General features: G+C 39.7%; 4 protein-coding genes across 4 annotated transcripts; all 4 read right to left on the reverse strand.

The window, feature by feature from the left end:
• Positions 1-895: 895 nt before the first annotated feature.
• Positions 896-3,205, reverse strand: LOC103340942 (protein NRT1/ PTR FAMILY 1.1-like). Its single transcript, XM_008244410.3, has 4 exons — positions 3,103-3,205; positions 2,768-2,985; positions 2,123-2,679; positions 896-1,826 (listed from the first exon to the last, which is right to left on the reverse strand). The coding sequence occupies exons 1-4, from the start codon at positions 3,203-3,205 to the stop codon at positions 896-898; spliced, it is 1,809 nt and encodes a 602-aa protein (XP_008242632.3).
• A 563-nt stretch (positions 3,206-3,768) lies between these two features.
• On the reverse strand, positions 3,769-6,962 carry LOC103340891 (stachyose synthase-like). The gene is made up of 4 exons (XM_008244352.2): positions 5,367-6,962; positions 5,075-5,252; positions 4,584-4,951; positions 3,769-4,465 (listed from the first exon to the last, which is right to left on the reverse strand). Exons 1-4 carry the CDS (start codon positions 6,846-6,848, stop codon positions 3,896-3,898), a joined length of 2,598 nt encoding a protein of 865 aa, XP_008242574.2. The 5' UTR covers positions 6,849-6,962; the 3' UTR covers positions 3,769-3,895.
• A 659-nt stretch (positions 6,963-7,621) lies between these two features.
• LOC103340889 (putative E3 ubiquitin-protein ligase LIN) lies at positions 7,622-14,458 on the reverse strand. The gene is made up of 15 exons (XM_008244351.3): positions 13,601-14,458; positions 12,402-12,650; positions 12,203-12,288; positions 10,917-12,077; positions 10,675-10,819; positions 10,252-10,506; positions 9,820-10,126; positions 9,551-9,675; positions 9,345-9,461; positions 9,086-9,217; positions 8,882-9,004; positions 8,687-8,797; positions 8,449-8,595; positions 8,026-8,271; positions 7,622-7,905 (listed from the first exon to the last, which is right to left on the reverse strand). The coding sequence occupies exons 1-15, from the start codon at positions 14,399-14,401 to the stop codon at positions 7,888-7,890; spliced, it is 4,023 nt and encodes a 1,340-aa protein (XP_008242573.2). The 5' UTR covers positions 14,402-14,458; the 3' UTR covers positions 7,622-7,887.
• A 1,058-nt stretch (positions 14,459-15,516) lies between these two features.
• Positions 15,517-17,608, reverse strand: LOC103340888 (Phosphorylase superfamily protein). Its single transcript, XM_008244350.2, has 5 exons — positions 17,319-17,608; positions 17,064-17,131; positions 16,817-16,972; positions 16,212-16,463; positions 15,517-16,114 (listed from the first exon to the last, which is right to left on the reverse strand). Exons 1-5 carry the CDS (start codon positions 17,548-17,550, stop codon positions 15,776-15,778), a joined length of 1,047 nt encoding a protein of 348 aa, XP_008242572.1. The 5' UTR covers positions 17,551-17,608; the 3' UTR covers positions 15,517-15,775.
• Between the last annotated feature and the right edge of the window lie 243 nt (positions 17,609-17,851).

A 17,851-nucleotide genomic window follows, 5' to 3' on the forward strand; every position in this document is an offset into this window, starting at 1 on the left:
ACTTTGAGTTCGGTGATCAACATTTAAATAAAACGAAGGGTGCCAACGGGTCTAGCTCAGTGAAAAAAGAATCTTCACGGCATCATAGTTATGTGTGTGAGAGAAATTCATCTCTCCTATAATTTAGACTATTACTTGTACTCAAAAAATAAATAAATAAATAAATAAATAAAAGGGTATATGTAAATTTCTGTTGATTTATAACGGTAACTATTTGTCAAAGGAAGACCTGCTTTGTACCAGCAGTAAAGATTGCTGCACATAAGCAGGCCCTTGAAGAATCCCAATTAGTAACTTTCCTTTGTTCAAGTGCTTTTCAACTCTGAAGCACTTTCAACTTAAAAAAACTACTAGAAGCTTGTGAGGACTGGTATGATCTGATGTCACTAGCTAATTGCAGGCAACCAAACCAACCCTAGCTGAGCTGATTCTGTCAAATTTTCCCTGAAAACTGTTGAATCCATCAGATTCAAAAGGAGGATTAAATTGAACAGCCAATTCTGTCAAATTTTCAACCCTGAAAACTATAATTCTCAATCTGATCCTTCTGTGGCCACAATTCCTTGGGCATTAAGGAAATTATTTTTAGACCGGATACAAAAAACTGAGGTTGTATGACGGGTGCCAAACCACTTGGGTAAAATTACTAAAAAAAGTGACTTCAGCAACTGTCTTAAAGTGATTGAGTTTCAATTTGGCTTCCTGGAATTTTCTCAAAGACAAGTTGGAAAACAAATTTAATTTTAATTCAAATACACAAACCATTTGTAGATTCATTTCTCAAAGCATAAAACTCATTGGATTGACATCTGTGTAGGTCTATACATTTTATGCTCAGCAAGTTTTACTGATGTGCTTCAAAGAAAATATAAGAAAAAGCACATGATGAGCTAAATCAAGCTGATAAGTAGACAACTGCATACTCGCCGGACTTGATCGACAATTCTTCCATCTCTTCCATCTCTTTCATGCCTTCTTCTTCCTCATCCCAATTATTTTTGTCTTCACAAGGCCCATATAACCAACCACACAGTATAAAGTAGAAGAAATTTACCACATTCAAAACAGTAAGAAGCCAATAGTAATAATCATAGTGACCCTTGTTGAGGTTTTTTGAAACCCAACTCACACCATCTTTTTTGGTCACATCATCCACAATGTTCACAACCAAACTCCCAAGCAAGCTCCCAAATGCACCCCCAAATGACAAAAGAGCCATTGCAATACTGGACATGCTCTTTGGGAACTGAGAGTAGTAGAATTCTAGCTGCCCAATTGAATTCAAAGCCTCTGAAAGTCCAGACAGGCAGTACTGTAGCACCAGCCACATGGCAGACATGCTCACTATACCCCCTGGGTTGCTCAGAAAACCCGCCTCAATTGCTGTTTTTCTTCTCTGCCTTGCAACCTCTGCTGCCACAGCTGTGGCCAAACAAGAGATTACTAGTCCTGCCCCTATTCTTTGCTTGAAGGTAAACCCACGCGGTCTTTTTGTGTACTTGGCCACCAGCGGGACTAGTATCCGGTCGTAGATGGCCACCCATATTACCAGGGTGAGAACGCCAAACGTGGAAAGGGAGGCTGCTGGGATTTGGATTTTGCCCAGGATGTGCCTGTCCATGGCGTTTGCTTGGAGCACAGCGAATGAGTGTTGGGTGGTCGTCATCGCTATTATAATGCCAGTAGACCAAATGGGCAGGATTCTGATCAGTGCCTTCAGCTCTTGCACTTGTCTTACAGTGCACAAACTCCATGGATCGTTGGCCAACCCATCAGAAGCTATGTCCTGCTCAGGACTTCTGATCATGCAAGCCTTATTTAGGCACCTTAAAAAAAGGAGCCAAAGATTTGCAAATTAGACTAAGTGGATGAGAGAGGCCAGACAAATTAATATCAGGATAGGTTAATAATTTGATTCGTGCCAATGTAATCAAAAGAAATGAAGTCATTGACAGCAAACTTAAGCCACAAGTAATATTATTGTATGAGTCGATTATATGCATGATATTTCTCTGGTGACATATATGTCGAACATATAAAGATCATTTACGACGTGTTCATATAAAATATCATAGCTAAGCCTAAGTAATATACTATATAGTATTTTAACATGATCATGTACCTTAAATTATCCGTTGGAGTGGCAAACTTTGAACTTTTGATACAATGCCATGCATCAAAATTCTTTGGTGACACGGGCAACGCCAAGTGTCTGTTTTTCCAAGCAGCCGCAATCACTTGAACAAGGCCAGCAGACAAGTTCAAGTTTGGAGGCACTTTAACATAAAGGGAAGATCCCAAGAAAAATAGAAGAGCGGACAAGAACATGAGGCCTACAGGAATCCCAAAACCCACAACCCAACCAAATTGCGTTTGAACATAAATTATGGCTGTCACTGAAAACATGACAAAGACTCCAACTGAAGCATAGTACCAATTGAAGAAGCTCTGCAAAACCCTTTCATTCTTGGGGTTGTCTGGCTTGTCCATCTGGTCTGCTCCAAAGGCCATTGAGCATGGCTTGATCGCACCGGATCCAATCGACTGGAGACCAAATGATGCAAGCAGAAGCATCAGTTGGGCTGTGTTTGCTGAGACACATTTTTCTTTTAATGGGTTGTTGCAATGGACTGGTCTTGCATGTGGAATTATTGCTGTTGACCATAACATAGTCGTCCCCTGCAAATAATTTCATAAATATGGTATATAAAAAATTGGTAAGAAAAAAAAAACTAATTGTGTGGAGAAGTTGAGCAAATTTTCTTACAAGCAGGCTAACAATTGATCCCCATGCGATAGTACGAAAGCGACCCAAGTGAGAATCGGAGAGAAAAGCCCCGACGATGGGCGTAAAGTTCGATATGGCTGACCACAAGAACAAGATACTAGCTCCGGTGGCGGCCTCCATGTTATATTCATATAACAAGTACAAGATCATATTTGCATGAAGCCCAATGCTTGCAACCCTTTCCAATGCCTCGTTTGCTGCACGTATGAAATTCACATAAACTTTTGCCTCTCAAAGTAGAAATACATATATACTCAAACGCTAATTCGTTAGTAAGTTAATATCCAACACTTTTAACAGGAGATTTCACATACCGATGATACAAGGCATGGTTCTAAGGCCACCCTTCTTGATTGTGACCAGTTGAGTGGACGTGCTTTGCTCTGAAGAGAGCTCCATCTCTTCAACTGCAACCATCGGATTGGTCTCGGAATGAATGTATGATCAAAGAGTGCAGTTAAGAGAGATGGAGATTCAGATTTAAAGCTTTGCTCAATACATTATCTTAAATCATCACAATGCAAAAGATGGCCTTAAATAACGTTTATATTGTTTTCTTGTTTTTTTTTTTCCTGACGCGCTACAAAATTACAAAATTGTCACATAAGGCTGTAATGATAGATCTGATCTTTCTGTGGCCGCAATTTGAAAACAGATAACTGTGGATGGTTTCGTAGATCAACTTAAGGTTAACAAATTAATTTGTCTTCTAGACATATATTTTAATGGCCAACGATCTTATTTGTCTGCATGCATACACAAATAATGCAACTAGAATCCGACTACGTACACATAATAAGAGCTGGTTCAAGATGAAAACAAGTGATGTATAACAGATGGAAGGTTAAACAATGATGATTCATTTCATTTTATGTTTTATGATTCACCGTATTTCGATGATTCGTTGTATTTTCTGTTTGTGGTATTAATTATATTTAAGTTAAGGGGGGGTGAATTTATATTAATCAATCTTTAGAGACTTTACATTTAATAAAGAGGATGAATATGGAGATACATTCTTCCATATATTTTCCTAACTGCAAAAGTGCCAAGTTCAGTCCTACAAAATGAGAAAATGAAAAGGAAGTAATTCAGTTGTATCTAACATCAAAACAAAAAACCCAACTCAGAAATGCCAGCAGCTTCCTCAACCCAAGGAAGACTCAAGTTCAGTTTACCCTCAGACCACTCGAAAGCCACCTCAGCACCGTTCAAATAACATTTCTTTGGACATCCACTTGAGTAGGCCAAGAAATTGCCTCCTCCTTTAACCTTCATTTTGGCACTAAACTCACCCTCACTTTTGTACTCCAACTCTTGGACGGTTCCTCCACTGTTGAACATGTTTGTAAGTCCAATTGGTGCGAATTTGATGCTATCGCTGAGCTTTTGGACTGGCACAAAGGTGAAAAGCTCAAACGAAGATGGCTGGAGAGTGATTTGAATTGCAGCAGATTTTGGAGTCCCAAGGCGCAGCTCATCAGCCTGGTTGAGATAGACCAGGTACTCTTCAGCCTTGCCCAAATAGGCTGCTTCTATGTTTTGGTCCCATTCAATATCAGAAACATGCACTGAACAAAAGATTGGCTTGTAGCAATCTGGATAGCCTTTGATCCTGTGCTCCTTGGGGTCCCAACCAGCCCCTTGGCAGTTGAACCCTCCAATCACTCCACCATACTATGAAACAAGTATATAAAAAATCGAAACATTTAACGACGGAATTTGGGAAAGGACATAAACAAACAAGCCAACAAAGATATACCAAACTTAAGTAACATTGAGTGGCACAATATACCTTGTTCAAGTTCCAAATTTTGAGAGCAGTCTTGTTGTCAAATAAAGGGTTTTTGAAGAGGCAGTCCCTTGTTGGAAGGGCAAAGTTCTGGCACTTGGGAATGGTACCATCTGGGTGAACAAGCTTCTTTATGAGATCAAAATCATGGCTACCGACGTAGTCACTTAAATACACTGGGCCTCCACAGATAGCCCTGGATCCAGCATGATATTTGGCACACAGATGGTCTGATTGGAACATATCCCAATCAGGGACTATCATCTGACCCATCCACATGCTGTTGTAGGAACAGTGGATCATATGCACACCTTGTAACCAGTAAACTCCCATAGGATCTCCACTTGGATCCTGGAACCAAAAATCATCTCCTGCAAGTTGCAAAAACAGAATATAATCCATGAATGATCTCATTAAGAATTTCATGTGGTACTTTTAAAATGAAAATATAGGTTGTACACAAGACTAAGACCAATTTATTTAGACTTTCATACCAGCTCTTCCCATAGAGATTTGCTTTGTCCCAAGGAAGAAGAAGTCATTGCATTGTTGCATGCTAGAAATAAGCCCACTCCCATTGAAGTTCTTCACAAGAGAATCACTCAGCCCCTTGTAATAAGCCTTTGCAAGCTCCACACGGCCTCCATATTCCTCAGACACATATTCAAGAGTCTGCATGAAAAATTCATATGAACAAAAAAAGCGAGCACAATTAATTTGATTATCAAAACAAGACAACACAGAGCAGAAATCAAAATTCAAAATGGTGATGTGTAGAAGACTTACATGAATAACATCCACTTTGACTCCTGTGATACCAACTCCGGAAAGGTACGAGTGCATAGAGTCATATAAAAGATTAGCATGGTCCGGATGAACAAGTCCCATCCCACCCTCGACGACTTTATCCACAGCGAGATCATTCATCGTCCCATCAAGTCCAGGAGAGACAATGCAGGGAGTGATCTTTGCATCAAGGTGGGTTGCACCTGGCTTAACACCAGACCAGGCACCACAAAGAGCATGCCATACATATATATCATCCAAACCCTTAAACTTGGTTCTCAAGTCACTTGTGAAAGCCTTAAGCCCATAGCTTTCAGCCCCGCAAGGACTTCTTCCACAGCCATTATTAGAAGCACTGCTTTCTTCTCCACCAAGTAACTCACTCAACTCTTGATTCAACTTCTGAATTTTCCTTTCAAACTCGGATAAGTCAGTGACTCCAGATTGAATGGCCTTGTCACGGGCCTTCTCAGCATGCTCTAGTTCAACTGCTTTGCCTATCAACATCTTTGGCCTTTTCGGATCAAATGAAGGAGCGTTGGGACCCAACATGCATCCACCTTTGTAGTTCTTGAACTTCTTGCACTCATCGAGCCTGTGAAGCCTAGCAGTCATTTGACTCCCACAGAGAACTAGATTTTTCGCATCCTCATTTGGATCCTGATCATCATCAAAATTGATGCTTTGCCAGCCATCATCAACAATGAGAAAGCGAGGGGATACACCGGCTTCAGCAAATTCATTGATACCGTGCCAGATACCAACAGGTTCTACAGTTAAGTAGAAGGAATCCCAAGTGCACCAACCAAATTTGTCAACAAGATTTGGGACTGTTTTCTCTTCCAACAGCCTAAAAGTATCGAGATGGACCCTAATAGCACTAAAGGCCTCTTTCATCAAGTTGTAGGGATTGTCAGAAGCATGGATATAAGCAATGGCATCGAAATTCGATGCTTTCACTTGGGTAGAACCACTCTCAGCACAGATCACGACATGGCCATCAGTGCCAGGTTGAAGAGCAGATCTAAAAGAGCCATCAACAATGGGGATGATTATGACATAGGACTTTATTTCAGGGACATCAAAAAGAACCCATTGGGTCTCCAGTTGCACATTTGACCCCGAGTTTCCCACCCACATGGTAGACCACCATGTCTTGAACCTAAAGATGCTAAGAAAATCCCTGCCGCTAAATCTGCCCAAGGAGTTTATCAACCTATGGGAAGGCTCCTCCTTGTTGAATCCAAGGAACCCTCCCTTGTGGGACAAGGCACTGACACGGTGGAGCAGAGGAAGTGGAACATCACCAGACGGCTGGCAGATTGAATAAAAGGGATTCAAATTGACATTGCTTGGAACTTCAGAGAGCAATGGAAATCCTCGAACACTAAGATTTCCATTAGAAAGATCAAAGTATTGTTCTAAACTCTCGGATTGGGACACGACGAGGATTGAATTTAAAGAATCATTTGGAGGTGCCATGAGCAGAGGAGAACAGAGACAAAACAGAGGAAAACAGAGGATTACAAAAAGTTCTGAAACTCAAAGATAGCAAACAGAAGGCCTTGGTTTGAAGGTGGAGGATAAGAAAAACCAGAAAGCATTATATAGATTGCAGAGGGTCGATAGTTTTGAATTCATATCTTGGTATCAAGGAAAAACGAAATCTGAACGTTGAAAATGAAAATATTCTGTAGTTTGATTACGTTCTGGAAATATATGATCTTGGTCTCCTACAATGTCTCTGCTGTAAAACTGGAAGGCATAATCTTCGATTACACTATCTTCCTATACTGAGACAAGATGAGACAGAATCAAAGAAACGTATGAAGATAAAGACATAATAAGCTCACAGCCAGAATTGGTAAGCAGAATCTTTAATGCACTTGACTAATATGGAAGATATAAAAAGAGAGATGATCAAGGAGAAGATGGGCTTAGAAAGAAAGTAATTATGACACTTCGTTATAAAGATTCTAACATGGATGAACAAAGAAAGCAAGTAATCATGACAAAAAGAAGATTGGATTTGAGATTGGCAGAGCAAAAAAGGCAAGTAATGAATGAGGTTTGGAAGAGTGATTTGTAATTTGGTTTGCACCGAAAGAAATGGGGATATGGCAAATTGCTGTGCACGTATTTATCTTTACTTTCTCTGTTTCATTAATCACATGAAAAACAAACCAACTGGTGGTTTGCTTCCTAGAAAGTAGAACTATGCATGTCTTTAGAATAGCTTGTGCAGCATCATCAGATTGACTTGGGAATTTCTTTTATTCTCTGTGTAAACTCAGTCTCTGTACAACTCTACAACAAAACGCATTACAATTCTCAGTGTTCTACATCTGATATGTCTTTATTTTGGCTAAAGCAATATATATTTTCCATGAAATGCTCCCTGACAAAGAAGAAATATTGCAAAGAATTTCATTTTTTTTTAATAAAATAATAAAATAATCTATCTTCAGCTGCTCTTCCAGCCAAATATATTTCCGTCCACCAAAGTTACGAAGTCCTTTTCTTAGCTCAGCCCCCATGCCTGCAAACCGGCATAGATTTTTACTGTTAGTTTTTTTCTTTTTTTTAAAAAAAAGGCAAAACCATGGAAATTATCCCAGTAATTCTTGCAGATTAATATTAAGAAGAAAAAGTTATTTACCCGGATTCGACCATCAGAAGTTCCAGTGACCAAAACTTCCTCATTGGCATCAAGAGCCAAGCAAAGAACCTTACAATTGGTACCAGTTTGTAGGGTGTCTATTCTGTTCTGCTTCTCCCTGTCCCATATTTCTACACTTCCTCCTTTACCTCCCAAATAAATTAGTTCTGAGCTTATGGCCATTGTCCGCACTTCTAATGTAGTTGGCAGAAATCCAACCATACTGAAGTTCGCAGCATTCCAAATCTTGACATATACATAAGAATTAAACAGTTCAGTGACTAAGACAATAAAATGGATATATTTATATGATTTTTATGCTTCATAAACTCATTTTCTTGAGAGTTTCTTTAAGACAGTCCTATCATGTATACAAGAGACAAAATAATTTTGCATGGTATTAGATACTGTTACGAAAGGTACCTTCACAGCTGCTCCATCCGCAGAAGAACTGGCTGCATATATAAGTCCACTGTGAACTTGAATGGCATGGATAGGATTTGCTTTCGAAAGTAATTTCCGAGTGCCATTTTGAATGGTACTGAGTGTTCCTGTGGCCAAATCAATCTCCTGAGAGTTTCACACAAGTTCGATTATCAGCACATTGAGAGAAACAAACTATTAGCTGGGTTTAAACTAATATAAGACTAAATTTTTTTACCTGAATACCACTGTCATGGCATCCGCAATACAATTTCCCGTGTACTAGAGCGAAGCACTTTACATATTTACTTGAATTTAACAATTTGGATCCTCCATTCCATGAATGAACCTGGTAGCGAATAGCATGCAAACCATTAGTTGCAAGTTCATGCTTTTTCTTGCTTCTAAGCAAACCATTAGTTTCGTTGAGTACCTTGATACCATTACTTTGTGGAATGAAGCAAGCAAGGGTATTGGTGACGGCTATACTATGAACTTGATCCTTCATATCATGTACGTGTACACAATAAATTGCTTCATTGCTAATAGACCATACCTGCAGTTCAAGAGAAGAAACTTTATTCTGAAAGTTCTGCAACTGATAAAGACACAAGAAGTATCACGATTTAGACCATACCCTTGTAGTTCTATCAAGTGAACCACTGTATAGAGTCTCCCCTGATTGCAAAATTGCCAAGCTAGTAACTGCCTTTGTGTGTTCTTGAATTTCTTGGATTAGATGAAGTACACTGCCTTTACCTGTCCATACCTTCAGAATTTGGAAAGCGAAAGCAATCAAGAAAAATTTACATGGGATAAACATTGTTTTGAAAACATTAAACCATATATATAAGAATCTGTAAGAACAAGAAATTTAAACTTGTTAGTTGAGTTACCTTTATAGTTCCATCTGAATGGCCTGAAAATATTTTATCTTTGAAGCAAACTAATGAAAGAACCTCTCCATTTTCACTGCAATCTACCTGAACTAATTCTTTATGATCCCACAGCTCCTGTTGTCCAACATGAACATATAATTTTGTCATGACCTTTCTTCTTTCTGGAACAAGGTATATAGCATACAAGGTTGCAATCAACTTACTGCGCTAGAGTCTTGGCCCTCAGAAAATAGTTTTAGCATTTGAAATGCCAAGGGAGTGGATCTCTTAAGCTCTCTCAGGCCTTTTACGATATCCTTTATTGAAGAAGTTACCTCACTCATCCCTTCTGTAATTCACAACATCAAGAATATTTAACTCGTCCCAAATTTCGAAATTTTTGTAAGTAAACTTTCATACAATTAACAGAAGCTTTCAATTTCCCCATTCAAATCAATTTCCCCATTCAAATCCAAGGATGACCTGTTCTTACCAGGATCATTGATGAAGCTGTTCAACGCCAGCATAGAGAGGGCTTTGTCTTCAGTGTCCTTGGCAGACTTGAATATCGATATGAAACGTTTGAGCAAGCAGACCCGGGCTGCTCCACGTATTCCTGTGTCTGGAAGAACATCAAGCATGTGTGCGAGCCATGTGGCTGACACAAAACATGCTGAACATAATTCTGCATATCTGCTCTTCAAGCCTTCTGCCAACGCCTCAAAAAGTAGACCAAACTCATGGCTTGCTAAAACCAATGCCATTTTTCTTTCCCAATTATTAGCCGCCTTCTCTTCCTCCTTTTGATGTCAACCAGAAAAGGACATTGTTCAGGAAATGGATTCATGAAGATGATCGAGTTGCCAAAACTAAGGAAATAAAAAAAGCTAAAGCAATGCAGTGCAAATTTTTATATAAGTCTCACAAGAGTTTCATCTTCTCCAGAAAAGTTGCTAAGTTGATCCATTCGCACACTACTTTTGTAACTTTTGTCAAGGCCAGCACGTTTGAGAAGGAAAGCCCTGGTAAGAGGCTTTCCAGAAGTGGTGAACCTCCCTTGCAGCGACATAATTGTCTCAGCAGCAGCAATTTGAGCAGTAGGGAACTCCACATTTCTGAGACATGAGATGAGAACGTCTATTGCCTCTTCACGGTATATGCTCATTTTTCTCGGCTCTGCCTACAAACCAACCCAGTAATTGTTAACTGACAATCACTAGTACAACCAAATAGTCAATGCAAGTAGCTACTTAAATGCAACATGATTTCCTGCAATTAACAATCCAACAATCAATTCAAGGAAAGATTTCACGAAGTTCTAGAATAGAAGAAAGGGAGAGTTCCAAACCAGAAGATCAAGTTGAAGTAGTAGGCCAGCCACAATAGGACACTGGTCTTGAAGTGCTGTCTGAAGATAAATAAGGAGGGTGTGCATTGTGCTGAGAGGACCTTCATCCTTTATAATATGCAGGATTTGTTCATTGAATGTCCTTCTGTCTAACACAAAGATTTATGTTTGTCATGCCAGCTCGAGTCCAAGAGTCATTGAAGATTTGGATAAACACAAACAAACTTGAAATGTAAATATACCTGTTTAACTTTACTAACTCGGAGAAAAAGTGAACAATCTCAAACCGTTCTGTATCATTTGCACCCATAAAGCTATCCAAAACAGGAGCCAACTCAGCTTTATCAGCTATTGTGTTCCTGCACTTTCCATCCTGTTGCATACATCTCAATAAGATCCCAACTGCTGCAATCCTCTCTTCTACAGATTCAGATTCCAAACTGCTAATGATTCTTTCAAGTGCTTTTTCAGAAACCACAGTATTAACAATTGAGGAGGCAATGCCCTCTCCACTGCCACAAAGAATCAGCCCGAGTAAAACCACTGCAGCTGTTCTTGGCTTTAGACACATGTTAAGCAAATCATTATCTTCCTTCCTAATAACCATTAAGAGAGAGTCCACCATGTCCAGCTCAATTAGATTAGGGATGGAATGCCTTAACAGATATATCAAGACCACAGCCTCCTTCAACCCCTTATTGAAAAGAGTCACGATACATTCGACATCAGAGTCAACCCGGGTCAGTGTCTGGATCACAGCATTGTCTCTTGACCCCAGCTCAGACAGTAGAAAAACTGCAGCTGACAACACACTGGAATCAACAGAATTGAAAAGAACCTCCACGAAACCATTAATAACGGGAGGTTTTGTGAGCAAATTCTGAATATCCCATTCCACATTTGCTTCCTGCCAGAATCGCTCGATTCGAAGAACAGCCAGTTCAGACTCCTTGAGAATTTCTGACATACAGAGGTTCGTAATTGCATGTCTTAACTCTCCAACTGCACCATCAAGGCTGACTTGGCTTATAACACTGTCAGGAGAAGTTGAAGGCATTATGGACTTAACAACTGGGTCAGCCACCAGGCTTGTATTCTGCGATAGGTTTAAGACTGCACAAGCAGGGTTCTGTTCTTGCCAGCTTGCAATAAGACGTTTGAGCACATAGTTGGTTTTAGGCAGTTGGGTGCTCTGCAGATTCTGGCGGGTAATTGGGCATGTTGAGTTCCCTCTTTCAATCCATTCTTGGATCGCTTTTCGCTCGTATGTCTGGCCGGTCTCAAGTGTCACAGGATCATCAAAAAGGGTGCTAGTTATGGGACACACAAAGTCCTTGGGAGGTGTATTTTTTCCACCACCAGCAGAGGTGCTATCAGAGTCTGCCATGAACCGATCTGGAGAACTAATAAACAAGAAGAAATCCAAATCCAAAATATTACAAAACGAAAATAGACAATGTGATATGCTAATGTGTGGCTTTTGTCAATACCAAATACTCAAAATAAGGTTTGATTGATGGGTACATACCAACTTGACTCTGCAGAAATGGGCTGCTTTAGTTTTTGAATTTGGCTCTTTGTAGCCTCAAACAACTCCATTTCTCTGTTGTTTTCCTATAAAACTCAACAAGACAAAACACTGAAAACAAAACAAAAAAAAAGCAGCAGCATAGGTATTATCAGACCAAAGCTGGAGGTTCTTTTTCTTGTGAGCATCGAACTATTACCTCAATTTCAGCTTCAGAATCCAATGAAGAAGAAGAAGAACCAACTGAGTTGTCCTCCAACGAAGATTCTGACTCAGAATCTGAATTTACATTGGCCGATGCTTCCAACCTCCAGGAAGATTCTTCCTGGACCGTCAGGATATTATTAAGATAAACTCTTTGAGGATAAGCTGGTGGTGGAGACTTGGGTTTTCTTCCCCTGCTGCTGCTGAACAATTCAACTGATGCTTCTGCTTCAGCCCATATTGGCTGCCAAGGTCCAAGAAAATCTTTAGCACGTAGAGAACGGTCAAACTGAACACGAGTTACACGTTCTCTCCCGAAGTCATGTATCAAAATCCGCAGACACTGTTAAGTATGTCCCAAACTTCCTAATCCCATTGCTTTTTTTATTATGCACCCTTTATATAATTATGTAACAAAATTGAAATAATACCTAACATTCTTTTGAAACGTTCCAAAGAATCCAATTAACTAAAAGGTCTTTACGATATATCCTATTGAGAGGGACAATAATATATTAAACTCACACACTACAGAAATGCTATGACTCGAATTTAGAATCTTTCATGATGTAGCAATTGCTCCAAACTACTATATTAATGGATGTAAATCTTTTGCGATCAATATTTATATCTTAAGATAGCATATAATATGCTGAAAATGCTAGGTGTGAGTTAATATATTTAGAACAGTCCTCTTTATTTATATGATAAAGTGACCTACCTAGGCATAATTGAGCAGGACAAATTGCATTTAGCTTTGATCAATGCATGATAAACAGTCTGGAACCCATGGGAGTTTAGTGATCGAATCTCACAATAAAATAAATTAGAGCCCTAATAACAATAATTAGGGTTTATATAATGAGGTTTTTGCAATAAGACAAACCTTCTTTTTGTATACCTCTTGCCACCAGCTGGCAGATGCAATAACGTTCACGTAAAAATTTATAATAAAAAAAGTATACCACAAAATACCACATGTAGCTGCCCTCTCATTTTTCATTGGTTTGACAAAGTCAAAATAATCTACCTAGAAAAAACTCACTAGTTTAAACGCTAAAAAAAAAAAACGTTTTAGTGAGCAAAGGCCAAAGATCCAGAAGAAGAAATACCAAGTTTGAAGATCAGTCAACATAAAATACCAATAATAATGAACCAAAATAATTAAAAGTTGAAAGAAAAAAAAATTATTACATTATACCGTCCGTTTTCAAATCCGGGTTCCTCTGTTTTGATCCCTTGTTCATCATCTCCGTACTTGACTTGAACAACCCTCTCAATCCTCTTCATCATCACTGTGGGTGGATCAATCAGTCGACTTGCATCTTTATTTTCCAAAACTTGTTTGAAGTAATTACTAAAAACCCTGCAATTCTCATCAAGAACTTTCTCATAATTGCTCTCCAGCTCCTTCAGCTCTGAAGTCTGTCCCCCGCTCATCTTCGACAAAGATTTCGAGCATGGAAAAACGACAGACATGTCGGATATGGAACAGTCGTCGTTTTCATAACTAACGTTTGTTGACAACGTGGGTAATATTTGTGTTCTTTGCTCATTGTACCAATGAAGAACCGGGAGGAGGTGGACTAGAAAGAGCTCTTCGAAAAGTACAGGGGCGAGTTCGGTTCGAGCGAATGAAGGGTCGGTGTGGAAGATGTCGAGGAGGCTGAGAGCCGCTTCGATGGGGCGGCGGTAGAGGCCGTAGATGAGGCAGAGGAGGAGAGAGGAGAAGGGGTTTAAGGGGTTCGTGAGGAGGAGCTTTTCAGAGAGGCTGAGAGAGGAGGCTTGAATGGCGGGGCTGGTGGAGGAGATGGCGTTCTCTAGGGTCTCCGCGGCGAGGTTTAGGGGGTTGAGGGCGGCTTGGGAGGCAGAGGAGGGGAATTTGCGGCGGAGGGTGGAGAATAGGTGGCGGCGGAGCTCGGGTTGGGAGAGTGTTTCGGATACAAATGCGGCGGTGTGGTGGAGAATTTGGGAGGAGGAGGTGGTGGTGGTCATGGTGGTGGTTTACCACTCATGGTAGTGTGTGGTTATGTTATGAAAATGTTTTTGGAATCCCTGGTTTGGGCTTTAGTTGTTTTAAACGTAAATACCAGTTTTTTAATATCAGTGGCGGGAATTGCCCTTGGACGGCTCTTTTTAAGCAGATACAAGCTAAAGTGGGAGGGACATACTGGTCATTTGACGCAGTATTTTCAACGGTTGCGAAATGCTGCGGCAAATGTAACCCATTAACCATTCGAGTAAACTTTGGGCTGAGTCACAGTAGGATGCCTGTATAAATATAAATATATAATATGCCGCCCTGGCCGGCTTGACTGTTTATTATATCCTCAAAGCCAAGCATTTCTATTTCTTGTGAAAGGGTAACAAAGATGGCCTAATTAATCTCTCTTGTTCTACTTCCATTTGTCACTGGTTTTCCTATTGAAAAAACAATTTTCGACACGTGGGATTCGTTGTGCGGCCGAAATTTGGCTACCATCTGCTGCAGACTGCAGGTTATTGGATTGAAGAATTCTGAATTTTTGAAAAATTTGAAACTTGGTAGGAAGGTACCTGATTAAGTAACTCTAAGATGAGACAGAGACATTCAAGAAAATGCGTTAACGCTCAGCACACGCCGAGCTCATCTGCCCAATAAAAGTGTGACACGTGGATCTCGTACTACACACTAAAGAAAATACCGCTCTCTCAGCCTCGGCCTCCAAATTGCTTCGGGGAGATCGAAAGGGTGTAAGCCATCCACGTCGATGACAAGACCCCTTCTGACCACTGATATGTCGCGCCTCATAAAGCGTGCCCTCGTCCCTTCGAAAGCTAGGTTTTAGCCACCCAAGTCACCACCTCACTAGATGGGACTACCGCCGTGTGTGCAGAAAGGTTATTCTGCCTAGGCCCGCCCCTTAGTAGAAATGTAAGAAGATCATCGTGGACTGAGGAAGTGGACAACCACCGACCACCCGTCGTCTTACAAATCTAATGTGACATAAATAGCTCGGCTCCGAGCCGAGGTGATTGGCTTGTAAATTAATTCATGTTTTGTTCTTTCTATAAATACAGTAGAAGTTCTTGTATAGTGAAGGAGGTTTTTTGAGAGATCACAGTGAAAAGAAATAAAAAGTAACAGCCTTATCCTTTGTCATCTGATTATTTTCTCCTCCCAAAGCTCCTTTCCCTCAAAGATCATCTTAATATACTTGTACTCCTCCATGTTACCCACTTGAATATTTGTGGGTTAAACAAAATGTCTTTTGCATAATTAGCTCATATGGGAAAGGAAATGGACACAATCTCTAGGCACAAACAACAAACTAAACTAAACAAAATATAAATTATTCAAATTTTAACAAATCAATGGTGTGTGTGTAGCTATGAAGACAGCAAGGAAATGAATCTAAGCACAACATCAACTGCATTTTGGGCAGCCAAAGATGCAAAGATGTTGGCTTCATTGGAGACAGAGGAGCCTCCACCAGCCAAATCAGAGAGAGCTCTAATTACAATAAAGGGCTTCTTCTGTTGGTGACAGACCAAAGCCACTGCAGCACTTTCCATGTCAATGGAAGTGGCATTGAATTTGGAGTTCAAGAATTCTCTGTATGCTCTGTTGTCAACAAACACACTTGCACTTATGCCCCTTTTGACCCTCACCACAATGGGTGCTCTTGGCAGACAAGTTGTATTCACACAACCCCCCAACTTCAAATCCTGTGTTTCAAAATTAATTCCAAATTATTAAAACACCAACAGACAGAAAAATATTGCACATGCCAAGAAAATTTGTGGGTTTCTTGGTGCAAATTACCTCTAGGTCCTTGGCAACTGCAAAAAACTTAGGGTTGACTGGAACCCAGAAGGCATGTTGCCTAACTTCAGGAGTGCCATGAACTGGGAAGACCTCTTCTGGTTGATACCATACATTGTTCAGAAGATTGGGAACAGACTTGCCATTTCTCGTTTTGTTGTTGAAATCAGAAAATTTAATGTGACCAACTTTTCTTGTGTAGTCTCCAAATGATTCTAAGGACAACTCATTGCCAGGCCCATCTCCAAACCTCTGCATGCATTCAAGTGGCAATGGAAAATATAAAAGGTAAGAATATATAAGATTTGGTGTGGCAAATGTTATTATATTTCATCTTCTTCATTGAAACTTAAAAGGTTAGTTATGTATTGTAAGTGGTAATGTATGAGCCAGCCAAAGGGTGTGGATTTAGAACAACCTATCAATTTATCCAGTCATTGGAAGGATTTAAAAATTCGAATAAAAAAAGGGTTCTGTGATTCTTTCATACTAGCTTAATTTCCAAAGAAAATAAAGATACAGTATTTTCTGATCTACTTTACATTGTCCTTGTTTATGAAAACCAGAAGGGATATGGAAGAAAAGGGAAGTAGAAATATTTATACCTGCCAATTCCAAAGGCCTGTATGAGCCCAAAATTGAGGGATAGTCACATCTCCAATTTGGAGTTGAGGATCTGCATTTCCTGCAATTCCATAGTGCACAACACCTTTCACCTTGAACAGGCTTAGCAGTAATTGAGTTGAGATACCTGCATTAAGCTAGTCATAGGTTTCTAGACCAGTTATATCTTCTCTATGAGGCATCATTAACCAAAGAAACCAAAGTAAAACAGGTTCTGCATGAACATACCATGCTCAATCCTGTCATAACAATTATAACACTTTCGTCTTCCAACCGTCCAATTCGAAACCTTCTTCCTATAAAATTCAGTATATAGAAGTTGTTCCAAGTCATTTTCTTTCAGTGAAATCAGTGTATTGAGAGAGTACAACGTGAAAAATACAAGAAAAACAACAACCAAAGAGCTCATATCTTCATCGGAGATATTTTTTTACCAAGAAAACCAAACCAAGGAATTTAGACTTAATGGATATGTTTATGTACCAGAAAAATCCAAATAGGGAAGCTTCTGGTCAGCCACAAAGCTTGTGGATTGAAGAAGAGGGTTCAGCTCAAAGAAATTTGGCACCACAATGCCCAAATATGGACCCTTTTTATTTAATCTATCAATCTTTCTCATGGTAGTGTGGGAAACTGCACCATAGGCTATGCTGCTAATCCCCAAAAAAACCAATACAAGAAAAACCATTAACTCCATCCTCAAATGGCTCCCCATCTCCCTCTAAACTCTAAATAATCCCCAAAACTTGATGAAGGCTGCAGTGGCCAGTGGTGGAAACATTTATAATCTATTAAACAAAGCATGTGAGGTTTGAATCAAGTAATGTGAAAACAACTAACTTAGAAAAGTATCAAGGATGAATATTCTTATTAGTATTTGTCTGTGTAGGAAGGTCAACACAAGGAATCTTATAATACATTGATGAATGTGTGAAGTCAAGACACAAAACAAAAAATATTGGAATCAGATTGGACTGATTAATCAAACAACTCACACCTCACACGAAACTATAGGA

Source organism: Prunus mume, linkage group LG8 (genome assembly GCF_029339155.1).
Source record: "Prunus mume cultivar Tortuosa linkage group LG8, ASM2933915v1, whole genome shotgun sequence".
In the NCBI taxonomy this organism is placed as follows: Eukaryota; Viridiplantae; Streptophyta; class Magnoliopsida; order Rosales; family Rosaceae; genus Prunus; species Prunus mume.